General features: G+C 44.4%; 2 protein-coding genes across 3 annotated transcripts; both read right to left on the bottom strand.

Moving 5' to 3' along the window:
- Positions 1 to 1,077: 1,077 nt before the first annotated feature.
- On the bottom strand, positions 1,078 to 9,442 carry LOC104933485 (sodium- and chloride-dependent GABA transporter 2-like). The gene is made up of 15 exons (XM_010748952.3): positions 9,364 to 9,442; positions 8,846 to 9,037; positions 6,763 to 6,897; positions 6,428 to 6,568; positions 6,256 to 6,334; positions 6,024 to 6,156; positions 5,739 to 5,873; positions 4,852 to 4,955; positions 4,640 to 4,764; positions 4,423 to 4,535; positions 4,000 to 4,137; positions 2,871 to 2,973; positions 2,596 to 2,696; positions 2,286 to 2,456; positions 1,078 to 2,173 (listed from the first exon to the last, which is right to left on the bottom strand). Exons 1-15 carry the CDS (start codon positions 9,368 to 9,370, stop codon positions 2,024 to 2,026), a joined length of 1,827 nt encoding a protein of 608 aa, XP_010747254.3. The 5' UTR covers positions 9,371 to 9,442; the 3' UTR covers positions 1,078 to 2,023.
- Positions 9,443 to 10,904: 1,462 nt separating this feature from the next.
- kdm5a (lysine demethylase 5A) lies at positions 10,905 to 25,765 on the bottom strand. Of its 2 annotated transcripts, none has more exons than XM_019278936.2 (29): positions 24,427 to 25,765; positions 23,656 to 23,733; positions 23,080 to 23,202; positions 22,807 to 22,977; positions 22,140 to 22,325; positions 21,773 to 21,851; positions 21,572 to 21,663; positions 21,311 to 21,478; positions 21,086 to 21,205; positions 20,764 to 20,922; positions 20,465 to 20,646; positions 20,104 to 20,266; positions 19,889 to 20,008; positions 19,604 to 19,798; positions 19,294 to 19,475; positions 19,016 to 19,140; positions 18,764 to 18,914; positions 18,543 to 18,663; positions 18,230 to 18,406; positions 17,938 to 18,116; positions 17,662 to 17,800; positions 17,324 to 17,503; positions 16,552 to 17,112; positions 16,295 to 16,453; positions 15,855 to 15,983; positions 15,633 to 15,780; positions 15,230 to 15,450; positions 14,578 to 15,048; positions 10,905 to 11,937 (listed from the first exon to the last, which is right to left on the bottom strand). In XM_019278936.2, the coding sequence occupies exons 1-29, from the start codon at positions 24,571 to 24,573 to the stop codon at positions 11,605 to 11,607; spliced, it is 5,259 nt and encodes a 1,752-aa protein (XP_019134481.2). In that variant the 5' UTR covers positions 24,574 to 25,765; the 3' UTR covers positions 10,905 to 11,604. The 2 variants fall into 2 exon arrangements, with proteins under 2 accessions (XP_019134481.2, XP_019134482.2); XM_019278937.2 differs by having other exon boundaries at positions 18,543 to 18,660; positions 21,311 to 21,469.
- Positions 25,766 to 26,260: the final 495 nt, after the last annotated feature.

The following is a 26,260-nucleotide window of genomic DNA, read 5'->3' as shown; positions in this document are numbered from 1 at the left end:
AGGCTCATAGACATGCAAATGTGGGAAGAGAGATGGTGGAGTGGTGCAAGCAGTTGGGGGGATTCAGCGCCTTGCTCAGGAGGTGAGCTGGCTCCTCTCCAGCTACCAGTCCACCTTTCATATTTTGGGTCCATGCTAGATTTGAACCAGCCACCCTCCGGTTCCCCAAGTCTCTATGGACTGAGCTACTGCCGCACCCTCAGATGTCTGATCCCTACGGTCAATCCCTGCTTTGCTCACAGCACAGTCACCAATAAAGCAAAATATGATTATGAGCAAGCATAGTCATGATCAGAAAGTTAAAGGTGTACTCCAGTGATTTCATGAGGTTTGAGGGACTTGGGGGATATAGATTTAAAAAGACAATGGTACAACATTTTATCTAGACTTTTAATCCTAAACATACTTTTCTTGGTGTAACCAAGCAGCAACCTCTGTGACTGTGAAGTGAAGCCAATATGGAAGTGCTAAAACTTGCAGTTCCTCAAACATCCACTTGAGCCTGCCTACAGAACAAGTCAACCATTTTAAAATATCCAACTTACAACACAGCAGAAATAAACATGTTTACAGCCTGGTACAAAAAACAGTTTTGGTCTCTGTAGATAATTTACTGTTCATGACAACTGTACTAAGTCAGTTTTTTTTCATTTAACTTGTCTGTTTAAAGTGTATTAAGAAATGATATGTAATTAACAGCATAGCCAGTTAGGTCCTTTACAGATGCTTTGTTTGAGCACCCAGGTGTCATTCAGCCTGCCTCAGGTCCAGCAATGATCACCCAGGTGTCATTCAGCCTGCCTCAGGTCCAGCAATGATCCACATCTTTGACGGCTTTTAGATTAGAAAAGCGGGACTGCCAAGTGATGGCAGCTTGAGCCACAGATTTTGATTTTTTCAAAAGAGCTCTTCAGAAACATCTGGGTGATAACACATATGCTGTCCATTTTTTTATACTGTCAGTGGATGTATCTCATTATTGTCTTTTCATTGGAGCCTTTTTTCCTCTCTCCAGAGAGATCAAACTGTACTCAGACAACATTGCTTCAGTCGTGTAAAATGGGTCAAGACAACATCGAAATTTTGCATGTTTATTTAAAAACATACTTACAAGATTCACATTTCTTTGTACAGTGATATTATGTTACAGCGCAGAAGATGAAACTACATGTCATGTTAGTCCTACAGTGCTACAGTATTATATTTTTCCATTACACAATCCATTCATGCAAAACAGTTTATTTCAATTCTTGTAAATACAATAAGGAAAATGTCCTCAATCAGTTATGATAATACAATATATGATACAAATATGGCTAAGGAGCCATGTAGAGATGTCAGATACACAAGGAAACTTCAAAAAGTAACTTACATGTAGCTCAGTGGAAACAAATGTTTAACCTGTTCCATTACTGATTTTGCTGTCTTAGCATTATATTTGCACAAAATACATCCTCACTGTGCAAACTTTATTTTCAAACTCCCGGTGGAGCCTCTGTGTGTGTTCCACCTTTGAATGTGATGAAAATGCCATTAACTTCAATTATAAAACTGTAACATTTTTTTTTTTCAGAACAAAGCCGACTCAGCTGACCTTGAATTAGTTCATTCATTTCATCACCTGTGAAATGTAGAGCTGAACAATATTTATTAATAGATTTCAGTTGGAGAGAGTAAATGACTTTTGTCCCTGAAAAAAATGCCCCTGTCCCCTCTAAAACTTCTAAGTAATCCATTAAAACGACAAAACAATAAATGACATTTATATTTCTTTCTCTTTATCCTTCTTTCGTCACGTTACTGCCGTCCCTGAAATGTACAGGAACTGCCAAACCCAACACACTGTAGGCCTATTTTATCTCCTGAGTCCTCCATATCTGTTGTGTATTAAAGTAGATGATTCGACACGTTATTGTATTTCTCCCTGCTGTGATCTTTGGGATGGAGGTGAGGGTGCAGCAAGTGAAGGATGGAACCAAAACCCACTCCGTGTCTTTTCCCATACACATCACCACCGGGGGCCTCATAAGTTGGAGTCTCTCTCTGAGACAGGATAGTAGCCATTTGTAGTCAAGTTGGCATCGCCTCCAGGAGCAAAGATGGCCAGTAACCTCTCCTGCTCCCTCTTGGTTTTGGGTAGCTTGTCGGATGGTGTGATGAGCAGCTGGATGCGCTGTCGAAAGATACATCTGTGTTACTGAACAAATTCTACAAGACCAGAAGGGTTGGAGTCCACAGGAAGTCTGATTTAACAAATCATTTAAATCACAAGGATTAACTCTTACCTCTTTGAGTGTCCCCTGGGTGGTGCTGATCTTGTACACCATCCAAAGCGGGATGCAGACCATGGAGGACAGAGCAAGCAGCCAGCCAATGACATAGCCCCACCACGGGTACACATACTCATTGTTGTATTTTAGAGGAGTGTATTTGATGAGGGAGAAGGCAAAGGTACCCTGGAGAGACAAGTAGACAAATATTGTTCGGCAAAAATACATTTCTGCAAGAAGAGTTTAACAGAGGCCTCAGCCGCTGTCAGCCTTTGTGATTTTTGGAAAGCCTGGAAAGCTACTCGATTAGTTTGTTGTTACTCACAATGCACGTGGCTGGGGTGAAGAACAACCAACAGTACTTGATGTAAGGTCCTGGGCGGTAGCCAATCATGTCCTCAATGTTGTCATAAAAGCGGTCTGCACCTGAAAAAACACAGAGAAGACATTTTTCTCCATGCTGCATCCTAAAAAAATTATAGCTGAATAGGGATGTCTGCCATTATAATTAGCATACAATACTCTATGCTTGATTAAAACAATTATATGCTCCATAATTACCAATGAATTCAAGTCTTTTATGTTTAAGGACTGTCTTACCATAGACCCATGCGATGCAGACAGTCTCAAAGATGGCCATGAAGAGAAGACACATGCCACTGGCTGCATAGTAATCAAACAGCTGGAAGACGTACATGCCCCCCTGCAAAGAGAGAGATATAAAGAACTGAGTCCCTGTTACACAGTGACAGTTCATTAAATAACCTAATTAAACGACAGTTTAAATTTGAATTTGTGCTCCCTGTGTTAGAAATTGACCTCTAGCCACACACAAACCAAACGAAAGACAGAAGAAATAAACTCACTTATCTTTTCCTTATCCCAACTTTTCTGACTTTGCATGTACAGTAATAAAAAACAAAAATCAGAAAATCTTCCTCTCCTAGGATTTTGACTTGTCTGGGTTTAAATATCTGACGTGTCTATAATCGTGTATTGTTGTGGAGAATTTTAAGTACATGTCAGGGGATTATTTCATGTGGCAAGAACAGGTACTGTATGTTGACGAGGTGAAGCATCAAACAGCTTGACATTATTTGTTTGCAGCTACTACTACTTCTTTTGCAATGCAATGTAGATTTCATTAAACATAGTATTGGTTATTACCATGGTTATTACACACAGCTTATAAAAGAAACTTGAAATGCTTGAATGCTTGACGTCCGAAAAACTGAAGGTGTGACTTTAGCGTTGCGATAACAACACTTGAGACTCACCTGAGACATGCTGCATAAAACCTTTGACTGGCTTGTACTTACAAAATGATGACTTGTTGACACCTCTGCAGAGCATTCATGTTTCCAGCTGTGCAGAGGTGAAACCATGTCAACTATGTTGGACTCCGTAAAAAGTTTATTTCAGCAGAAAAAAAAAAGCATCAAAACTACCAGGTGCAACCCCCTCCCACCCAACAGCAACAGCCTGATTTGAGTGTATTAAGATTCAGTGAATATAGACTCTGTTAGGGAACATGCAATGAGGGGAAAACACCTTCAGTAATAAGATTAAAAGACACTAACTGTACAAATATGATCTTTTTAAAAAACTGCACTGAAACCCGAGTTTATGCTTCCAGATCTTTGTCTCTGTGCATGCATCTGTGTATGTACAGCTTGCATCTGTATGTGTGTGTGTGTGTGTGTGTGTGGTCCCACAGTATGACCCCTACCTCCATCAGCATGATGAGGCCCATGAAGAAAGAGAAGAGGCTGACAGCTAGCAGGAAGAGCTCCCTGCGGTTTTTACGTCTGAACACAGCGGGGTACATGTCAACCAGCGCCGTCACAAGGCTCTCCACACACACAAACTGATGTGAGATGTGAAGAAAAGAGAAAGGCGAGAGAAGGAAGCACAGAAAAATGAATGAAATCTTTTTTTTTTCAGCTAGAATGAAGAAAAGAGCCGCTCCGTTAACCTCAATTTAGAGGAATTTAAACCGGCAAACACTGCAAATGTAGAACGAGAGCAAAAAAAAAGTTTTAAATCATTCTAAAATGTCTTTTTTTTCCTCAATTTAATATCAAATCACGCTGCATTTGTTCAGTAATTAGTATCATTGTGAAAAACAGTGTGTGTTACACTAAGTCTCTACCTGACTGTCAAGCCCCAGAAAAACAATCATGATGAAGAAGAGAGCGGCCCACACAGGAGAAAAAGGCATCATGGACACGGCACGAGGGTAAGCTATGAAAGCCAATCCAGGACCTATTAAAGATAAATTAAACAAATGTTCAAATAAAATATTAGCCAAAAGGGTATATTACCATTTTATTCCCCTTTCTCTAAAACTTGAAATACAGCTGTCTCACCGGATTCAGCCACTTCTGAGATGGGAACATTCTGTTCATAAGACATGAAACCCAGGATGGAGAAGATCGCGAAGCCTGCCACAAAACTGGTGCCACTGTTCAGGAAGCACAGCGACAAGCAATCTCTGCAACACAGAGTGACATTGTTTCAAGTTTCAGATTCACGCAGGCAATCACGAGATGAGCATGTAAAACGAGATTGCTTAATCTACCTGTAGCAGTTATTGTTGTATTTGTTGTAGCTTCCCAGAGCAGTTAGGGACCCTATACAGATGGCGTATGAAAAGAAGATCTGGGTGCCAGCATCCATCCACACCTTACACACAAAAGGAAAAAGAAACAAATAAATAAGCCACTGAAACTGAAGCAATGCTAAATTATACACAAACGTGTCATGCAGTGTTTAGATAATCCAGAGGAATTCACGTGCTGACTTCCAGCGTGCATAATCATTGACTACTGTAGTTGCACAACAGTAAAGTGTTAAAAGTCTGTCATGGGTTATTTTTCTCTACACTGATTAAGAAGCCGACCTTCTATAAATACAGTGAGAGCAGGAGGGAATAACAAAGAATAACTATGGTTAGATTTGAGTGTGCAGATACTTTTCTTCATTGAGTTACTAAAGCAGAATGAGACGATTAAAATTCTAGAGATACATGAGAAGTTAACCAAGGGGCTCTGACGCATCTCTTCTGATTGGACCGTTGCTAGTCCGAGTCAAGCAGAGCCAGTTAAAAACTTTCTCATCCTCCCAGAGGGGGAAAGGCTGGTTAGCCGACTGTCTGCGTTTCGGCCCTGGTAGAGCTTGTGTTTACAGTTCCTGTGGTGTCCTGGCCCTGTGTTTGATCCCTGCAGCCCCCACCTCTTTCATGGAGAGCAGATGGACCCAGCAGAAACTAGGCTCCCCAGCCGAGAACCATGGGATACCTGCACCTGGGGTGTCACATCACTAAATCTTCTAAAGGACCTCATTTTGGAATTTTGTTGAGGGACTGTTTGAAGGTAATCACACCGCCATGATAGATTTATAAAGTAGACACATCAATCAATACATTCTTGGCTTTATTTTGAAGGAGTTTGTTTGACATCATGATACCTGCGGGTCCGCCAGACGTCCCAGGTCTGGATAAAGGTAGAACTTGATGCCAATCCCAGCACCAGGCAGGGTGAGCCCTCTGATCAACAGCACAATCAGCATCAGATAGGGGAAGGTCGCAGTGAAGTAGACCACCTATACAGACACACACATGCAGTGATGTTGAATATGCAACACAGCAACAAGCCATAAAGAAAAAATAAATAACCAGACGTCATCCTTGATGCAAATGCAAAAATAAATAGCTACCACCTGGTATTTTCACTTCGGGTCCCTCTTACCAACCTTTCCTGTGGATTTCACCCCCTTCCAGATGCAGAAGTAGCACATGACCCAGGCGATAAACAGGCACAAGGCCAGGTCCCAGTTCAGGGAGCCCATGTGGTCAATGCCTGGGGAAATCCTCAGCGCTCTTCTCCTGCAGAGACAAGAAAAGAAACACAAAGATGATGCATCATTGTCATTTTCAGAACAGTGATGTATCACCAAGAAGAGGTTAGGCGGTCTAAAGACTCACTCCCAGAACTCGATGACAGGAGAGGTGGCGTTTAGATCGATTGTTTGGTTGTTTCTCCTCTGAATCTCCACACAGTTTTCTGAGGGGGAAAAAAAGGGCAAAATGTCAAAATTCTTAAACGTACCAAAAACACTGGAGGAACTTCTGGTGCATTTTGAAGAACGTTTGTTACCTGTGTTCCATGTGTTGTTGCAGGACGACCAGGCCAGGTCCCAGGAGAAGGAGAAAGACAGGTAGAAAATCCCCCAGGCCAGAACGATGATGTAGTAAAAGTTCAAGAGAGTCACGATCACCTGGGTTCCATAGCCAAGACCTGCAGAAATGACATTTTAGTAAAAAAAAAACACATCAGCAAAACCAGTGGAGGCATTTTTCAGCACAACAAAACTCCATCTTTAGTGCCTCAGTGAGCAGTTTTTCTATCACGGCTTCGTAACATTTGCCAAACTGTCATACGCTTTGCCAGGATCCCATAGTGCCCGCAGGTCATCCACCTGTCCGACCTACCTTCAAACAAAGGACTGATTTTTCTCCAGCAAGTAATGCCTCCTTCGCTGGTGTACTGGCCCAGGGCAATCTCCAGGAAGAAGACAGGAACACCACAGGCGAAAAGGAAGATCAAGTAGGGGATGAGGAATGCACCTGAGAAGAAATTAAGAAGATCAAGTAGGGGATGAGGAATGCACCTGAGAAGAAATTAAGAAGAAAAGGGTTATTAATATGGTTTTTTTGTACTGTATGTTTAAATATAATAATAATAATAATAATAATAATAAAGCTGAAACCATGAAACATTTTTGCAGGTTTAATGGTAAATTCAATTTATTTCAGTCACTAGAGACACCCTGTGTTTGCAAATTGTGATGTCTAGATTCAACTTTGCACCTAAAAACAAGATCCTGCAGGACATCCCAGGTGTAAGGCACAACCACGGGGGACGGCGCTGATAGCTGCAACAGACAAATGATGTGAAACATATGCTGGGGGGTGTCCCTCAGGTATAAATGTTTAGGTCTCCCCATGCTCGGGCTCTTTCTTTCTTCATCTTTGACCGCTCGCGTGTTGATTGACCTTTTCTTCGCAAAGAAAATAAAAACCTCGTCAGCCGGCAGAAGTCTCTATTTCATTCTTCACCAGCAGCAGAGAAATGTTCACAACACAGGTAACATTACTTAATAACGTAACGTAACAATAATCCAAATAGTTGCAATTATTCATTTATATATTGGCTGTTTGGGGTAATTACAGTTATAATAAAACATATTTTATTAGATCTAGAGATAGATTTTGTACAAAAATCATTTTTAATGGAAGAGTGAGTAAAGTTATCAGATAAATGAAGTTGTGTAAATAGCACAACTCTTCCCTCTATGTGGTGGAGTAGAAGTAGAAAGTGCCATGAAAAGAAAGTATCTCAAATGTGTTGAGTACAATGTGACATAATATTTGAGCAAATGCGCTTAATCTCCACGACAGCTCACATCTAGAGGAAACTAATGGGGACACAAGGTCGGTGCTAAAATCTTAAATACAACCCAGGGCCTTCTTACACTGCTAGAAATGTGAGTGCAGCTCCAATAGTTACAGTCAATCTGCTTAAATGTCGACAAATGGTCCATGTTGAATCATCTGAAAGTGGATTGTTCTGAGGAAAGATGCAAACTTCATGGAGAAAGTAGATTATTTTAAGCTCTCTTTGACCCATCCCTCCCCTCACTCTCTTTCTTGGATTACTTATTACTTATTATGTATTACCTATTACATGTTTATTTTCTAGCTGTGTTTAGGCTCCAGCCCTATCATGACCCTGGTGAGGAGGAAGTGGTCACATATAATGGATGGATGGATGTTAGTGTAATAAGCAGCTTCCATTTGCACGAGATTGCCTTTAAACAACAGTGATGTCAACCAGATGAAGCCAGTTTGAATGAACCTAAAGTACAAAAGTAATCCCTGTAGGATCAAGTGCAACTGTTGAAGTATTTTATGTACAAGAATTAATAATTTGACTACAAGAGGGAAACATGAACTGAACTGAAGCCTCTTGATAAGAACAGACACTAAAAAGTATTTAGTGCTCTAAGACGACACGATGAAAACTTCTAATGCTCTCGTGTAGACCTGAGCCACACTCCACTCTCTTTTTTCGCCTTTTTGTGTTTGATGTCCCGCCGGGTTGGCCGAGGATGTTTGGCGCGTTCAGATTTCCGCCTCTCTGCAGGGACAGCTGCTGTGAGCAAGGAGCAACAACAGCTGCCTGACCCCAATCAGCTCTGAACCCTAACCTTACCGCCCCGTGGAGGGAGCAAGAGGTGGTTGGGGGGGGCACGTCCAATTTAGCAGCTACACAAGCATGTCCGCAAATATTCTCTGGGGGTATGACTGCAAATAGATGTATCAATAAGTGATTTTATTTCTTTCACCTGAGCTCAAGTGAGTCATAAAAGGAGCACTCAGGTGTATACTGCATGGTTGATTGTAAAAGTGGACTAGAGTAGTTTTGAACTCATGCACTAGTGAATTTATACTCCCTATGCAAGTCTTGGGGTTTAAAGTTTTAGGGTCATTAACCCCTTCATCTTCTACTCACCTCCTCCATTCTTGTAGCAGAGATAAGGAAAGCGCCACATGTTGCCCAGGCCGATGATGGAGCCGGCGACTGACAGAATAAACTCTATCTTGTTGCTCCACTGGCCCCTCTCCTCCATCTTCTCCTCCGAGGAGGGAAGCAGGCCCTTGGCTTGGCTGGCGCCATTGGGGAGGCCTGCTTTGGCAGCGTCTCCTACAGAACAGACAGACAGGGAGGAGAGGAGGATTGCAGCAGTTTCGGTTAGGTCTGGTTGGTGCTGGTTGTTCCGTCCCCTCAATAACAGTCAAGATGCCCTTTAAGCAGGGCATCACAGAACAAACAGTTGCAGCTGCAGTGGGCACCAAACGTAGTTTTGCTATGCAACTGCATAGATAGAAAAGGAGCATGCATGCTGAATGATTTACCTGAAAACACAAACACACGAAAGGTTTGCATGTATTATGCACTGCATCAATTTCAATGCAAATGCAATCCTTATCCTAACCTTCGACAAAGACAAAAAATACTTTACAACTTACCTTTCATTGGTCTTCTGTCGTAACTCTCGTGCTCAGTGCTGAAGCAGTCTCTGGAGGTTTATCTGTAGATGCTCAGGTTTTAGTATTTAACATGACCGGAGTGAGGGGCGGGGGCTTGTAATGCTAAACTTGGGCCAGCCTCCGTGTTCTTTCCCTTTCTTCTGCCCGTTTCAGAGCAAACACACATGACCTGCCAAGATTTCACAGATAATACAAGGTGGATCCAGAAAGATGGCAACTACCATTTCTGCTGCAGAGGGCAAAAAAATGTGTCATAAAAAATATTGAAATGATGTAATTACATCTCTGAATGTACACTTTTAGGGAATTCCTGCAGAAATCATAAGGAGATAGAGGTTTTTATGAAAGAGAAGAACTGTGATAATAAGGATTAGATTTTGTGTTTCATTTTTAAAATGCAGTACATCCTAATTTCATGTCTGATGTCAATTTCATAGTTGGGATCAATCGGGAAGTGGTAGTGTTAATTGAGGCAATTTGATGGAAGGGGCAGATGCACGTTATGCTGAAAGGAAGTGTGGAAAAATGAGAGGGAAATGCTGGAATTCTCCATCCTGTGAAAGGATAAACTGTGAATCTGACAAAGAAATACACCTGCATCAGGTGTTGCTGATTTAACAGTATGAGTGATAAAGGCAGCCATGAAGAGTGTGTGTGTGTGCGTGCGCGTCTTGCATTGTCAAATCAAAAAGAAATTCACAGAAACAAAACTGTAAGCAGCGCTATAAAGTGATGACGAGGAGGTTTCTGTGAACACTAAGACAGTTTGAGTCATAAATTCAACTCAGAGACACAACAAGCAGCAGGCGATGGAGATATAATGGCATGAGATGACAGAGCAAATGTTATGTAATGTATTATGTGCCGTTACATTTCGTTTTGTTGATGCCTCGCAGCCCCTTGTGAGTGCATATTTCCAACTCCCCCTGGTCAGACGGGTAACAGAGGTGAGTCACAAAAAAAGCAGCTGAGGTCAGTTCACACCGGATTTAACTCAACGGAGTTAGAAATACACACACACACACACACACACACACACACCAAAGCCCCCACCCACAGTTGCATTTCTGCAAATACAGATATTCTTTTTCTTTTTCCACAACTACAACTGAGCGAATAAGTCAAGGATCAGAAATGAGTGGAAGACATTTGAGATAAGGTAAGCCGTTATCAAATTCATACATGTCGTGTGAAGCACGGGGCATAATTGAGTCGAACACGCGACATGGAATACAGCATGTAAGTCCTCATTACGGAGCTCCACAACATGCTTCCACATCTCCCCACTAATTGAGCTTAATGAGTAACACAGGAAATGTGAAGCTTAACTTGCCACTTGTAATCAATCAACCTCTCAGTGACGCGGCCATAAGTCACCGCGGAGCCCTCAGCATGATTGGTGGGTCAAATTCTGACACTCGGGCTAAGTAAAGGACCAATGCTACGTTTCGTTTGTGAGAATCTTTTGTTATTCAGAGACAAAAAAATTAAAATAAAAAAATCATCACAATTATCAATCATTTGACTAGGAATAGTTTATTAAAGGTGAGAAAACAAAACAAAAAAAAGCCACAATCCATTTTTTTTTTTAATTGCTTAAAAGTATGTACATTATAAATAATTCCACTACATTACAACCATTTGTGTTTCCTAATCTGGAGTCCTACATATTGAGATGTTAAGAGTCTGAGGAGCCAGGCGGAGGGTAGAGCGAGCGTTTCAGGATGTCCGGTAAAACACGACTGGGGGACATTATGTGTTTATTTGCTTCGTTTGCACTGGACACAACAGCTGGAGTAAATTGGGTGTTGGACTGGAAGAAGTTCACCCATGACTTATTATTGTTCAAGGGGAGGACCAGGAAGTAGCTGGTGGATGTTTCTAGATCTAAATCTGTTGTAGACGTCTTGTCAACACATCTTAGCACTGGGAGAGAGAGAGTTTGTCATTGCTGAAGCCACACAGTGACAGTAAGAGTCTTCTCTGCCATCCAGACGAAAGTTTGCTTTTTTTCCTTGTCCTCCATACTCCAGGCAGTTACCTGGTTTTGTCCTCCTTCTCCCCAGCTCACTCACAAAGGGACATTCTGTCCCTCGGATTCTTGTGCAGTCCTTTAGGTTGAGAGGTTGAAACGCTAGCCTGGATACTAGGTTTTGTGTTATGCTCATTGTGTGAGGTACAGCATTCAAACTCAGTCCTAGGCTGTTGTTTTTCTTAGCGCTAACTGCCCTGCTGAGGCTCTTGCTGCTGCTGCTGCTGATGGTGTAAAGTAGCTGGGTTTATATGCGAGGCGGAGGTGGGCACGTGAGACCACGAGGCCACGATGGACGACGACGGCAGGCTCTGAATGCCGCCGCACATCGATGTCGCCAGCACTACGACGCTCTCCTCCGCCACCTCCTCCACGGTCACCGTTCCTCCGCTCGCCGCCATGGCCTTCCGGGAGCAGTCCATGCAGATGTAGTCTTCGTTCTCCGCCATCTCGCAGGACACGCCCACGCACACCTGGTGGAACCACTCGTCGCAGCCGCCGTCGCACTGCACCCAGTCCACCTGAGAACACACACGGACGGACAAAAAAAAACAAAACAAAAAAAAAAACGTGGCAGTGGTTTGTCAAGCATGGCACAAAATTCTAGAAAAAACATCATCTGTGTGTAATTTTTAACAGAATGTTCAAGCTTCAAGTGGGTCATTGTTTGATTGATATAATACACTGAATACAAAGCCAAAATAAAACAACCGATGGACTGTAGATGATCTTGGAAACACACTGGACTGCTTGAACTCTTTCTATCTAAATATATACAAGTGTCACGTATTTTCTACACAGCATTCAAATACTGAAAAGTTTTAAAGTATCCCCAGGACAGGATAAGGTATAAGTAAGTAACACATGTCATGTTATTATATATTCTTCTATTTCAGGTGATCCTGTTCAAAGTTAAAAGGCCTCAATATCATCCCAGCATGCACTGGGCAAGAGGTATGGGTGCTAAAAGGCTAATATGTAGAGACAGACAGCTTGAGTCCTGGATTAAATGGTAAATGGACTGTACTTTTAACACCATGTAGATGGTTGATTTTATGTGCATACATGCATTTTGTTATTTACATGTTTATTTTTGTCTGTTTTTATTTATTTTTTTATCTAGTGCCTTTTATTCATTTTATTTGTATTGTTTTCTATCTTTCTATTACCTACTTGATGTTTTGTTGTGTTTCTATATTGTTATTCATTGTGTTCTATCGTATTGTGCAGCACTTTGGAAACCCTGTGTTTGCTAAAATCATAAATATATATATAAATATAAATAAATTGGATTGGATTGGATACTTTCTAGTCCTCCGACCACTCGAAGCTCTTTTACACTACATATCTCAATCATCCATTCATACACATTCATACACTGATGGCACTGGCTGCCAATGCAAGGTGCCAACTGCTCATCAGTTGTAGGAGGCTAACCATTCATACGCATTCACACACCAATGGCGCAGCCTTCGGGAGCAATTTGGAGGACACTTCGACATGCAGACTGGAGGAGACGGGGATCGAACCACCGATCATCTGATTAGTGGACGATCCGCTCTACCTCCTGAGCCGCAGCCGCCCATTAAATTCAATCATAAGTAGACACAACATCATCCGTACATCAGGTGCCGTTGCACTAGTTTAGAGCAGCACCCTCACGGTTTCATCACCTTTACTCCACCCACAGAGCTGCATGCCTCCCAGTCCCTCAGCTCTGATTGGCTGCCCTCGCTGACACACAGGGGAAGCAGCCTGGCCACTGGTTAACTCGGTGGGATGGTGTGCCGTGCCGTTTCCGAAAAGGACGACAGGATCGCCTGTGTCCTGTTAATACGTTATGTGTAACTCTCTTTAAGGTGTTCCAGTTCTGTTATCAGCTGTTGATATTCAATAAAGTTCTACAGTGTTCATTTCGAGAAGTGTTCGTTATTAACTCAAAAAAACCTGTGTCATGCACCTGGAGACACCTGGGTGTCTGGAGTTTTCGAGGCCGACTTCCTGAGATGAAAGTATCAACCAGAATTTATTGCCTATCTCGACTGTGTCTGTGAGGAAGATCAACGATTGTCAAGGCCAACATCAGGGCCCTCTAACAGCGAGAACAGCTGCATCTTAACACAGCATCATGTCTGATTTCATTAGGTCAGCCTGCACGCTACATAAAAGTCCATGATATTAGTAAAACAGTGCTCACACATAATTTTAGGAAAGAAAATACAATACAAAAAAACCCAACTATTTACAGCCTGCAGTGACTGCAGCAGGGAGGTGTTACTCAGAGTGAACTTGTGTGCATAACTCTCTAATCATTGCATTTTGTGAGACATCTCTACAGGCCGTCTGATATCCAGATTTTAATACCTTCAATGCATAATCCAGCTCCGTGTAAGGCTGTCTCTCTATCATCTCTTCAAATAATAGTATTAGAACAAGCTTCTTACATCGAGGATCTGTGCTTCACAAGCATAAATGTGAATGATTACAAGAGCGAGTTAACTAAATTGTCAGTGTGACATCATACGTGGCTGAGGAGATTTATTAATTAATCAATTATTTCAATTATTAAACTGGAAATTGTTTTGACAGTTAGTGGCCTAAACCACTCCAGTTCTAGTGTCTCCAGTGAAAGGATTTGCTTCATATCACTGTAAAGTCAATGTCTTTGGTTTATAGCACATCTGAATGTGCCTCCTCGGGCATTTTTTCACACTTTGCAGATCGATGAATAAAGATAATATGCAGACAACTGGAAAATGTAAATAAGGATTCGTTGCGGTTGTTCTTGACTCGACATCAGGGAGTGCAATTTCAACATGTCAATAGTAGATAATGCTGAGATAATCACGTGAATTTTGTCCGTATTCCTCGTCAATACATGCCTTTAAATAAAATTATGTTTTCAAAAGATACAGACCTTTGAGTTTAAAACAGGTGCACAATCACATGGACTGCCTTTGACCTCTGTTAATTGCTAAACTGTAGCTGTGTTTATCAATCATCTATGATTCACCCCTTGTTCCTCTTTTACTGTAACTCAACCTCTTGTCAACACAAATCTTGATCTGAAAGTGCCGGAGCTCAACTTGTATGTTGTGGGAAAAGATGTATTTCATTACCAAAACACAAATATTTTGGCCAATGTCGTGATGAGTCCTCACCTTGTCTTTACAGGGTCTCTGGCAGTTCTTGGCTGCACACACAGCGTTCTCGTCGTTGGAGTCCTCGGCCCCGGACCAGTCATACTTGGAGGGAATGTCAAGAATCTTCTTCTCTTTCCTCTTCTCCAGACCCTCTCTGATAGCCTCCGCCTTGGCCACTGCCTTCTCCTTCCTCTTCCTCTCCTTCTCCTCCTTGGCTAGCCGCTTAGCCAGCTGCTTCATCTCCCGGTTCTTGTCCAGGTTGAGTTTGAGCTTCTTCTTCTTGGGTTTGCCCCCGAGACCCAGTTCCAGACCCACCCTTTTCAGTTCTTTGGACTTGGCTGGTCGCATATCGCCCAATCCTGAAACCCCGCCGACGGCAGCGGCCATCAGCATGTGGTGGTGCTCGGCTCTTTCTAGCTTTCGTTTCCTCTTCTTCTCTGAGTCTTTAAGTTTGATCTTCAAGGGCTTCTCCATCAGAGAGTCGTCGGGCTGTAGGAGAAGAAGGAAAGATGAAATGAGTATCACTATTATTATGTTTATGTCTATTCACAACATCAGAACCAACCAGAACGATTGATTCAAACCCAAACCCGATGTGTAGTCACTGTCCAGCCATTTGCCATGGGGGTCCAGCTGCGCAATCAGGTTGCATAATGGATGACCTCCCTACCTCCATGACCTGCAGGAATCTCTCCTCAGAGGGGGGGTGCGTGGCCTGCAGGATCCTCCAGATGTGCTGGGTCTCATCCAGGGACACCTCCAGCAGGTCTCCCAGCATCATCAGCTCCTCCAGCTGGGCCTTAGCTTGCGGAGACAGCTCGAGCACTGGTGGCTCCAGGCTACGAGGTACCAGGGGGGTCTTCCTGGGCTGCTTTCTGGGCGTATTTACGTCTGAAATGCAAATGTTTTCAGTATGAGACGAGGAAATCAGCAAAATGGAATCTCTCGAAAGAGTGTGTTCCAAGTGCTCAAATAAATAACTGTCCTTGAATCATTTATGCACAAAAACAACAGGGGATGACGGGTAGGTAGACCCAAAGCAACAGTAATCAGTAAAATGAATGTGGCCTCACTTTGCACACAGGATTTGGAGGCTGAGGAGTAGGCATGTTCTGCGCAGAAGGAGGGCGTCACAGCTGGCCACATGTGACTGACCACTTCTTCGGACTTGACAGGAATCTCCTCGTCGCAGAACAGGTAGGGCTTCACCTCTCCAGGGTCCTGCAAAACGAGGAAGGGGGATTAAGAAAAAAAAAAATCGACTTAAACGGATCTTGAATTTCTGCCTCGCGTACCTTCATGTCATAACCGTAGGTCTCCCTGATGTCCTCGTCCGAGTCTGTCTCCTCATCGTCGTAGTCCACGGACTGGCGAGGCGACGTGGCTCTGCTGAAACCTGACTGCTGAAACGTCTGGATGTGTCCCTACGGAACAACACACACACATTTAATGTCGCAAATGTTTCCTATATTTATACGCTCAAAATTAAATAATACATCATTGTTGGACAATCAACAAAATATATACAGAAAATTCTGTAGACCATCTGTTGCCTGTGACTCCGATCCTTAGACTCTGTTTCATGTTTACACATTAGTGCCCCCATCTGGTGTATTCTATGTTTACAGTCAAAATTGCAGTAGATGCCGCAAGAACTACAATATGCACCAGGATCTCAGGAGTCTTACTTCTGTACTGTGTTAGAACAGAAATTAAAACTCTAAGTCTAAAGTACCTGCAAGTCAGGATTGGCAGCGGCTTTCTGCAGCTCGGCATTGATGATCTTCTCGGTTTTCTCCCTCGCAGCCTGCTCCACCATGCGCTGGCTCAGCACAGACAGCTTTGCCAGGGCTGAGGACAGCTCCTCCGTTGCCAAAGCTCGACGAGCTTGGTCCTAGTACGACAGTAAGTAGTGTTTAGTATATGTCAAAAGCAAACCAGTGAAATGGAAGTGGTCAAAATGAAGAAATACTGAGTGTTTCCTGTGCGTACCTGCCAGCTCATTGCCCTCTCTGTCAAACACTGGAGGGCTTCTCCTTCAGGCAGACGCACCGGCAGCTTCTGCAGCGACACCAACAGCGACAGGATGGTCTCTAATCTCGGCCTCCTCGACCGCTGACACAGCGGACACAGGAATTTGGAGTCTTTGCTGTTGCTCTGCCAACCCACGCCTAGCTTTTTCTGAGTTCCCGTCTTGGGCAGAGGCACGCACGCCCCGTGGAACCAGTCCTTACAAAGCTCGCACTGCAACATGAAGCCGCTGGCCGTCTTTCGACACAGGCAGAACTTGACCTCCTCGATTCGGTCGGCCATGGCCATCTTGGCTAAATTGGCAGCGCGGAGCGAGTGGATGGACTCTACTTCTTTCTGCTCTTTGGCTTTGAAGGCTGATACCACACTGGAAGGGTCTCGCACCTCTTCGAGACTCTCCTCAAGGTCGCTCAGGGCGTCCGGGTCGAAGCCTCCCCTTTCCTTTTCCATGAGCTCCTTGGCGCGTTTTCTCTTGCTCTTGCTGTTGCCGTAGACTCCGATGTCCATACGAGGGCTGAGGACCTAAAAGAAGAGGTGCACGAGGTGGCAACAAGAGTTTTTATTCCGCTTCCAGAATCTATTCATCAATTTTCTCATCGCAAGACATCACCGATCTTGTTGAACCTTGGTAAAAATATGTGATCTAGAAACTCCAAAACATTTATTTGCCTTTGCGGTCTCGACTAGACTTTTAAGAGCAGGCATCAAATTAACTTTTTTCACAATGAGTCACCTGGAGCAGTGTGTACGTGGAGTTCTTCTTGAGGAAGGTGCGAGCGGTCCTCTCCCTCCAGGCTCGAGCCGCAGCCACCTGAGACTCCACCTGTGCCAAAGGATCAAGCCGGACAGGGATGGAGCGACCCCTGGCCAGCAGGCTCTCCAGCTGCTCCAGGTAAGCATAGCTACCGCCGCTCTGTGTGAGATGGATGCACAGGGGGAGAGAGAGTTTAGCCGATGCTTTTTTTCAGAGCAGTGAGATACAGGTTAATCAAAAGGTCCTCGAGAAGACACGTGGTTTCAGATATGGGTTAAAAGGGCTTTTAAATAACACAGTGTAAAAATAGACAGTACCTGAATGGCTTCCACCTTAGATGTCCAGTCCTTGGCCTTCTGGAGGGCCTCTCGCAGGGCCAAAATATTAGGCAGGTAAGCTGGGATGTTCCTAGCTTCCAGCACAATGCTCTCCAAGGTCACCATACTGTGTCGAGGTCTGGGGTTATAGAAGAAGAACAAATAAGACTTTTATAAAAGTTACATGTCTCTAACTCTGATAGTGTTTGGCAAACGATAAGCAGCAATGTATGAAAGTGTGTTTGGGTTAGGGTATCTGTATAAGAGCATTGTTACCTGGCCTGCAGGCAGGCACGGGCTTTATCCTCCCATCTCTCCGAGACAGTGAGGATCTCTTGCAGTTCGGCCATGGCTTTCTCCACGGCGTGGTGAGGAGCCAGGCCCACGCCGGAATCTATCAGCCTCTTCATTAACTCCAGGGTGACACGGTGAGGCTCGGCCAGGGTGACACGCACCTGTGGGGCATGACAAGGACAGCACATGTTACATCAAGGGCCACACAATAACAACAACTCCGACAGACAGCAGCACAAACAGGCTGAAGGTGTGTTTGTGTGTGAGAGCCCACCTCGTCGAGCCAGCGGGCCTGCTGGAGCTCCTGTTTCAGTCGGGGCAGCTCTGGCAGCTCTACATCCAGGCCGCTACCGAGGTCCAGCAGTGCCTGCAGCTTGGAGGAATCGGGCATTTCGTCTGACAGCGCCACCTGGGCTCGCTCGTGGAAGTCCTCCACATTCTCGAGTAACTCCTGGAGACGGGAGGCGACGGAAGAAAAGAAAGGAGAGTTTTGTGACGGTGAAAGAGGGAGGATTATAAGAGGAAGGGAAAACAATAAAAGAAAAGAGAAATTAAAGTGTCAACTGTCTTTCATTAAGGTGACTTACTTTGACTTGTCGAGCCTGGCTGATGATGCACGGCAGTCTGTAGAGCTGATCCACAAATGCCTTGAGCTCGTCCACGGTCAGTTTGGTGCGGTTGCGACTGCTTTCGGAGCGCAGACGGCTGCTGGAGACACACATGAAAAAAAAAAAAAGAGTGATGGTTTAGTTCAAAGTGTGTGGACATGCTGGACAGTCAGTAGATCGCTTGTGTGATGTCTGCTAACCTGTGCCTCTGTTTGCGGCTTAGCAGCAGCTGAGCTACGGAGGAGCACGTCTCCGCCTCTTTGACCATCTCCCTCAGGCGACGGAACAAAGCTTTCTCGGGATACTTCCTGTCCTCTGCATCTTCCAGCAAAACCTTGAGCTCAATGAGATCTATAATACACGTGGAACAAAAACAATCATGTAAAGCGAGTCCACCAGAAAAAACACAATATGTTTTGCAACGTGTATACGTTTAGTAAGAAGTATAAAACCTTTCTTGTTTTTCTGGTCAGCAGCCAAAGCTTCAGTGACCCTCTTTGACCACGTGTCGTAAGACTGAGCCCGTGTCTTGACCCCGTACAGCATGGATGGAAACTCCTCCAGATCGTAGCGATACCTTAAATATATTGTGCAGATATCTACTTGAGAACACAGTAAACACGGTCATGTAAACGTAGAGTGTAGTGTAACACGAGCCTAAAACCCGACAAAATATCAAGCTTATGACACGATAAATTCGATTTCTTATATAAATAAACAGATTTCTCACCGCAGACACTTGTTGCCGTGTGGACAGTCACAGAGATCTGCTGCGTGGTGGAGACACACCAGTCGCTCAGGGCTGCAGGAACACGTCAGCGCGGACAGGAAACACGTCGTCTTACACTTGTAACACTGACGCTCGTCGTCGGGTAAAAGTTCAAACACCTCCTGCTCTGAGGACAGCACTCCCTGTAGATGAGGAAACGAAAAGCGATGATGCCATCCTTAAATATATTGTGAAACGCACAGAGTCCAATTATGTCACTGGCCAACAACTTACTACATGCCAAAAAACAAAACAAACAAGAAAGACTCACGATTTCTTGGACAGCCTGTCTCAGTTTCGTCTCCTCCTCCATCATTTCTCCCATCTCCTTGAAGACAGCAGCGGCCAGCTCCACGTCGAGACTCTCTGGATCAGCAGCCATCTTACACAGGAGCTCCTCGTGGGAGAAGACGCAGTACCGGTGGAGGCGTCTGTAATGGGCCACGCACTGACGACCCATGGGTAACTAAAGAAGGGTACGTGTGAGAGGTGAACACCCACGTTCGACGAAAATAAGTGTTTTTAAAGTGGAAGGATAAATTAACTTTTGCCTCACCCAGTCAGCGGTGCAGAAGTTCACAGCCTCTGCAAAGTTGTAGCCCTGGTTGAAGCCGCTGTGGTACGCCCTGGGGAAGGTGACCACAAACTCCCCTGCACACTGATTGGTCCTGTACACCTGAAGGGGGGGAATTCACAATAATAATAAACATCAACACATGAGCATTATCTAAAAATCAGGTCCAATATCCACCCCAGGCTCAGACTACGTACAGGGACACCATGTTCCATGAGGACATTGGGATTCATGATGGTGACCAGTTGATGGAGGAGGTCAGGCTGCGAGTCAAACAGCTCCGGAGCCAACTTTTTCATTACGGCCTCCAGCTGCTCTGCTGCAGAGGCTGGCACTCCGTACCAAGTCTTGGGTTCACCCCTGGAGAACAGAGGAATAAATTAACATTAAATACACTTCGCTGATGCTCTTATTCAGAGCGACACGCAAGTTGAACAGAACAGTTAGTTCTGATGCATGAATAATTCAATTAATTTGACTTTTCCTGTTGTCAGCGATTTTTTTTTGTGCGCTTTTAATAGTGTGGTAACTAAAGTGTCGCACGTCCTCCGTTCTCACCAGTGCAGGAAGTTGATGGAGTAACTCCAGTGGTCCTCGATGTGCCAGCAGAAAGAGGAGAAACACATTCCAACATAGAGCCAGGGCACCTTCATGCCCGAGATGTCGACGTTGATGTGGGTGAGCACCGACTGCTCCAGCACTGGCATGTTGTTCAGGTTCCAGCCTGAGTTGGCATACTCCTAAAAGCAGAGGGAACAAAGTGCTTTCTTTCACTTCAGGGCGTTAAAACAGAAAAAGGAGAGCTTTCTCTCGGACAACAAAAGTAGAACATATAAACGACACAACAATCGTCTCACCTCCTCATCTCCCAGCAGCCTCCTTTTACCGTCACGGACAGGAAATCCGCTGCCCACCTCCTTCGAGCTGATGTCAGCTCCGTACTCTACGATGACATCCTCCTCGATGCTGCTGACCAGGCGCCAGAACTCTTTCTCCACCAACTCGGTGGGGACCATCTGGGAGCACAGGGCGGAAATAATGAAATCCCTGTGCCTTATCTCAGTGAAAAGTCAGTGAGCGACACATTTAACCTCCAATCGTTAAAGCATAAGCGAGTGACGGAGTTGGCGTCATGTTTACAGTTCACATATTCTATCTCACTGAGGGGATTTTACATACATGAACAGGCATGTTGAAGTAGTCAGACTTGAATTGGTCGGCCATTTCTCCAAAGCTCTGGAGACTGTACTCCCTCACTGCCTGCTCAAAGCCGAATGCCTCTCTGGGCTTACTGCACTCCTGTGAGGGAAGATCACATTCAGTGTAATAGGGATTTATATCATGTGGAGTATGCATAAAGAAGGGAACATCTCTAATGGAAAGGATTCAGGAAATAAACCTTACCTCAGCAACACACTTTGGGCATCGCCAGTCCCCCTTGGGCACATCCTGTAGAGGCGGGATCAGGCAGAAGGTATGGTAGCTGTCATCGCAGCCGTCACACAGCAGGAGCCGGTCCTCCTCATCGCCCCGTCCGCACACCAGGCAGAGGTAGAGATCAATCTGGGGGATCAGTGCCACAGAACATAGAGCGGATGGTCACGCCCGGAGTTTCCCAGAAATACAACCCGAACCATGGCAAACACAATCAAAGCTGGCACTCACAAAGTTGACCTCCAGGGTCTCCTTGCGCGGTCGCATTTTGATGGCAAAGGCCTGGGCTTTGAGGTGACGCTGTTTCTTGTTGAATCCATCATCTGAGAGAAAGGGGAAAAAAAGAAGAGAAACTCACAGTTACACTTCGGATGTATTGCTTAGTGCCTGCGTCAGCTGTAAAATTACAGGTTAAGCAAAAATGATCCTTACCGGCTGATACGATCTCCAAGCCTACCATCTTGGGACTTGTACCAAAGATCTTCAGGCCTTTTGGCTCCTTGTTTTCCCTCTAGACAAGCACAGCAACAACAACAGCAGCAGACTGTGAAACAGAGCGATCCTGATAAAAGGCCAAATGTTAAGATGGCCTCTGGGGGAACATGCCTGCCACAGTTGGAGAAACTGGAGAGGGATGCTTAAAGCAAAAGGAGTGAATGCAAAAGGAATAAACTTTTGTTTGGGGAAATATCTGCTCTGATTAAATATGTTATTACATAAAGAGTTTATCACACTTCTAACATCAGGCTTGGCCAAATGATAAAACTTTTTCAGATATCAACACTTCCTTCTAGTTTACCTCAGACTTAAGGCGCCTGGAGCGTCTCTCAGGCAGAAGCCGGTCTTTGGTTTGCATCCCATCTTCCTCCCCATCTTTCTCCTTATCGTCCTCCTCATCTTGCTCGTCTTCCTCCACCGCCTCCTCCCCAACTCCCTCATCCAGTTCTTCCCCATCATCTCCTTCCTCGTATAGCCGCTGGATGCCCTGAAAGGAGTGAGGAGTGAAAAGAAATCAGGTTTTGGGAAAAGCTTTTAAGATCTATCCATTCCAAGGCTTTGAAGAAACAAGGCTATTATTACTGCTGTACACTGTCTGCAACATGTTTTATTTGGTCAGGCCAAGTTTAGTCGCTGTGCCACGATATGAATTGATCTGAGACTGAAATTCGAGAAGGAAATGCTGGAAAAATCCAAAACACATTTGGCTCATTGGGGAATTAGAAGTAAAGTAATCAAATAACAACACCCACTTACAAAATGTCCACTTACTGCAGCTTTTCAAAGTTATATAATATAATAATAATATAATATATTTTGTATATGTCATGTGGATGGTGCAAACAGGAACAGAATGCACAGATTCAGGTCAAATTGGGGTTGGTTTTTCTGACAAAACCGACCCCAAGATTGCTACTGTGCTGCTTTATAGAACGTCGTCAGAATATGTTGTCTTGTCCACCACTTACAGTGAGTGTGGCCCCAGACTGGAAGAGTTCATAGGGATAAAGGATCCTCTCATAGTGGGAGCGCAGCAGCGAGCCGGTGCCTTTCCCGGACGGGAAGCCCATTCGGCTGGCCACCTTGGACCACCTCTTCTCTTTACAAACGGTCTCAAAGCCACCCTCAGCCGACACAATCTGAAACACAAATAAGTTTTGTTTTTTTTCCCCCAGCATACAACAAAAAAATCTCTGCCTTAAATCCACGTTATACGATTAGTACGGCTGCTCTAGTTTTACCTTGCTGAGCTGATAGAGGTCCAAAACTTTTCTCTCCACATGAGGGAATCGGATCTTTGATCCCTGCAGCTCCCAGAACTTTGCGATCTGATCCAAAAAGTTGAGCTTAACCCGAGTGAGGGCCTGAAGAGAGAGGAGAGAAGAGAGGACTGACTCTGAATGCAGGAGTCCAATGTTCTGCTGGTACGCACACTGGCAAAATTATGTTTGAATGGCTGCACTCTCATGCGCGACCATACGTCTCTGGTTATGTGATGTAACTCCAACAGCGGAGCTGTCCTGCTGCTCTCTTACATTTTATCATTAAAAAGGAAGAGAAGGTTTAAAAACACACGTTCAAATCTCACACACGCATTCACAGGCGCGAGACAGAAGACGTTGTAGGTGGAAACAAAGTCTGCGTTCTTCTGCTGAGTTCATTAAAACAGCACACACTGAAGCCGTGTGTATGCGTTTCTCCCAGATGTCAAACCAAAACTGAATACAGCCGTGTTCCATATAAAGCAACGCCTCAGACACGTCTTCACTCATCATTATCGATACAATGGCACGGTGCATCTTCTCCGTAAGACTCACCTCGAGTTCGTTCAGCCTTTGTACTCGTGGAGTGAAGTGGAAATTGCGTACGTCGCAAGCAAACGGAGGCTGCCAGTCCTGATTGGGGGCGAGAAGTCAGAAAGATTCCCAGAGCAACGTCAACAATGAGGAAATCACAGCAACGATAACAAACAAATGAGTGTCAGGGGCAGAGCTTATTTAAGTGACATCATGGGGTTATGACTATTAATAAACACAAGAACATACTCATGGAGAAAAGTGCAGTTGAGCCTATTCCTGTGCATAAATACTGCATATTTAAAGCTATTATTTAATGCTTTATTGTCCACATAGACACACCAATAGTCTGTATGGACAAAAAGGTCCCAATACATTTAAATATACTCGTATTGGTTGCTTGCGTGTGATATAACACAGTTGTTATGACTTGTTATGACAGGGGCGACAGGGCCTGCATGTAGCCTAATGTCGCATCTTCGCGGCTAACGTGGTAGGAAATCAAAACAAAAACAACACAAACCGGAACTGTTGAATTTATTTCGCCTTTTTAAAACTTTTCTGAGCGATACGTGAAACCTGAATGTCACAAAAGTGCTAAATGCGTGCGGTTAAGTGCAAAGAAACGAAGCTTATTTGACCTCCATTAGAGTAATGGCAACTAGTAATGTCGCAAAATTCACGCAGGCCTTTTGGTGAACCAGCTCTACCTACGTAGGAGAATAACAAGCAAATCCTTTTGCCAGACTTTAATCCAATGTTTGAAAAAATGATGTGAGTTTTTTTTTTTACCTCGGGGGGCCGGATCTTGCAGATGCCCGTTTTCTCAGCGATGGGTCGGATCTTGTTGATGAATCCTAAAGGATCCGAGAAATCCTCCCAACTCGGCTCAAAAACCGGACATTCAGGAGGGGGGACGAACTCAGCAAACGCAGACATGTTTGGTGTTGTGCCAGTCAAACAGTCTTTTTTTTCTTTTTAATAAAATAATGTCTGATTTTAAAAAAAAAAACACCCACACCGAGCTTGAAGCTCAACAGTCCATGATTATTTCCAATAATGTTCGTCTTGGGGAACTTCCTCCGTGTCCATCATGATTCTTTTCAAATTTAAAATACCAACAACAACAAAAATAATAAATCACTTAAATGACAGGACAGCCCAGTCGCGATGTCGTATCATAATCTGGTTTTTTAAAAAAGTGAATTCATACAAAACAAACGAGCGGATCAATGTTTTGCCATCATCCGCAAAACAGCGAGGCCAGACACAGGGCCGGGGAGTCTCCACCACCACCACTCCCCTACCTGGGACGGAGGGCAGGGTCAGTCCGAAACGCCATCATCGCTTCCCTCAGACGACAACTTCACGATAATAAAGGCTGCAGTGAAGACTTGGGTCGATCACACTATTTTTCTTTTTTAAAGAAGTTTGTAAACACAGAAGTACTCACAGTACTCACTGATATTACGTTACGCAAGCTAACACTACTATCGCTGCGTCTTATGTACCTGTGTAGTGCATGATTTCTTCCTTGTGATGCTTTTTTTTTTCCCCCAAACAAAAGTTATTGGCTTAAGTCCTGTGGCAAGCTGGCAATGTTCACCAGCTAACGTAATCGCGGCTTCCTCGGATAAACGCGAGTCTTCGCCTCCACTCCTTCGAGCACCTGATGGCTAAGTATCAGCCAAGCTTGGACCACAACAAGAGAGGAGGCTAATAGTAGCAGGCGTACATTGTTGACTGGTGTCTTCGCTCCGACGACCCCCCATTCATTGAAGCGTTTGAGGCAGTGTGTGTGTGGGGGGGAAAACTAGCACGCAGCTAACTCGGCTCGGCTAAAATAAGCTTAGCTGCCGCTACCCGTTGCGCAGCTAACATTGACATTAGCCGAGAAAGTCGCCCGAGCGGGGCAGTCCACCGTGGCTTGAGTGGGTTCGTCGGAATCACGTGGAAAAAACGCAACAATCATTTTGCTTTGTTTGGCCGGGTGTCGCTTTCCGCGCAGTTTAACGTCGTCTACAGCGAGTAGTATCCGCATTAGCTAACGGGCTAGCTAGCCGCTAACAAGGTTGGGATAGCTGTTTGTGGTGCTTTCATGAACACTCGGAAACTTTTTTACTACTTCCGAGGTCGCGGGTTTGGTAAGAAATGTAATGTTCTGCCTGTAAATGGCGATTTATGGGTATTTATATATGTTATACCAAGGGGAGACTATGAGATACATGAAACAATCAAATATTACTTTACTTTTTAAAAAGCATTCTTGGCAAGGCAGCCGCGTACCATTTAATATATTTTGTCAGTATGTTGACGAATCCCTTTCAGCGGGCGTAACTTTAATATTTCCTACAGCACCTTAAGGCAGCATTATTAGTACAAAGGAGAACAGTGGGCTGTGCTGTGACAGAGAGAGGAGGGGAGCGTCGGAGGAGTGTGAGGGAGCTTTGAAACACACTGCAGAGAGGGAGAAAGAGCGAGATAAACGGATAACTTTACCTCGCATTAGAGTACGGACTGTGGATTTTCTCATCCTTAGGAAGTATGAGGATATGGGCTGTGGGCTTGTATAGGTGTGGTGGTTGATTGTTGCAATATGGAGAGAAGGAATGTAGACAGAGACAGT

The sequence above is a fragment of the Larimichthys crocea genome, chromosome XX (genome assembly GCF_000972845.2).
Source record: "Larimichthys crocea isolate SSNF chromosome XX, L_crocea_2.0, whole genome shotgun sequence".
Classification (NCBI taxonomy): domain Eukaryota; kingdom Metazoa; phylum Chordata; class Actinopteri; family Sciaenidae; genus Larimichthys; species Larimichthys crocea.
The sequence above is the reverse complement of the archived record's forward strand: the minus strand, read 5'-3'. Positions and strand labels throughout refer to the sequence as shown.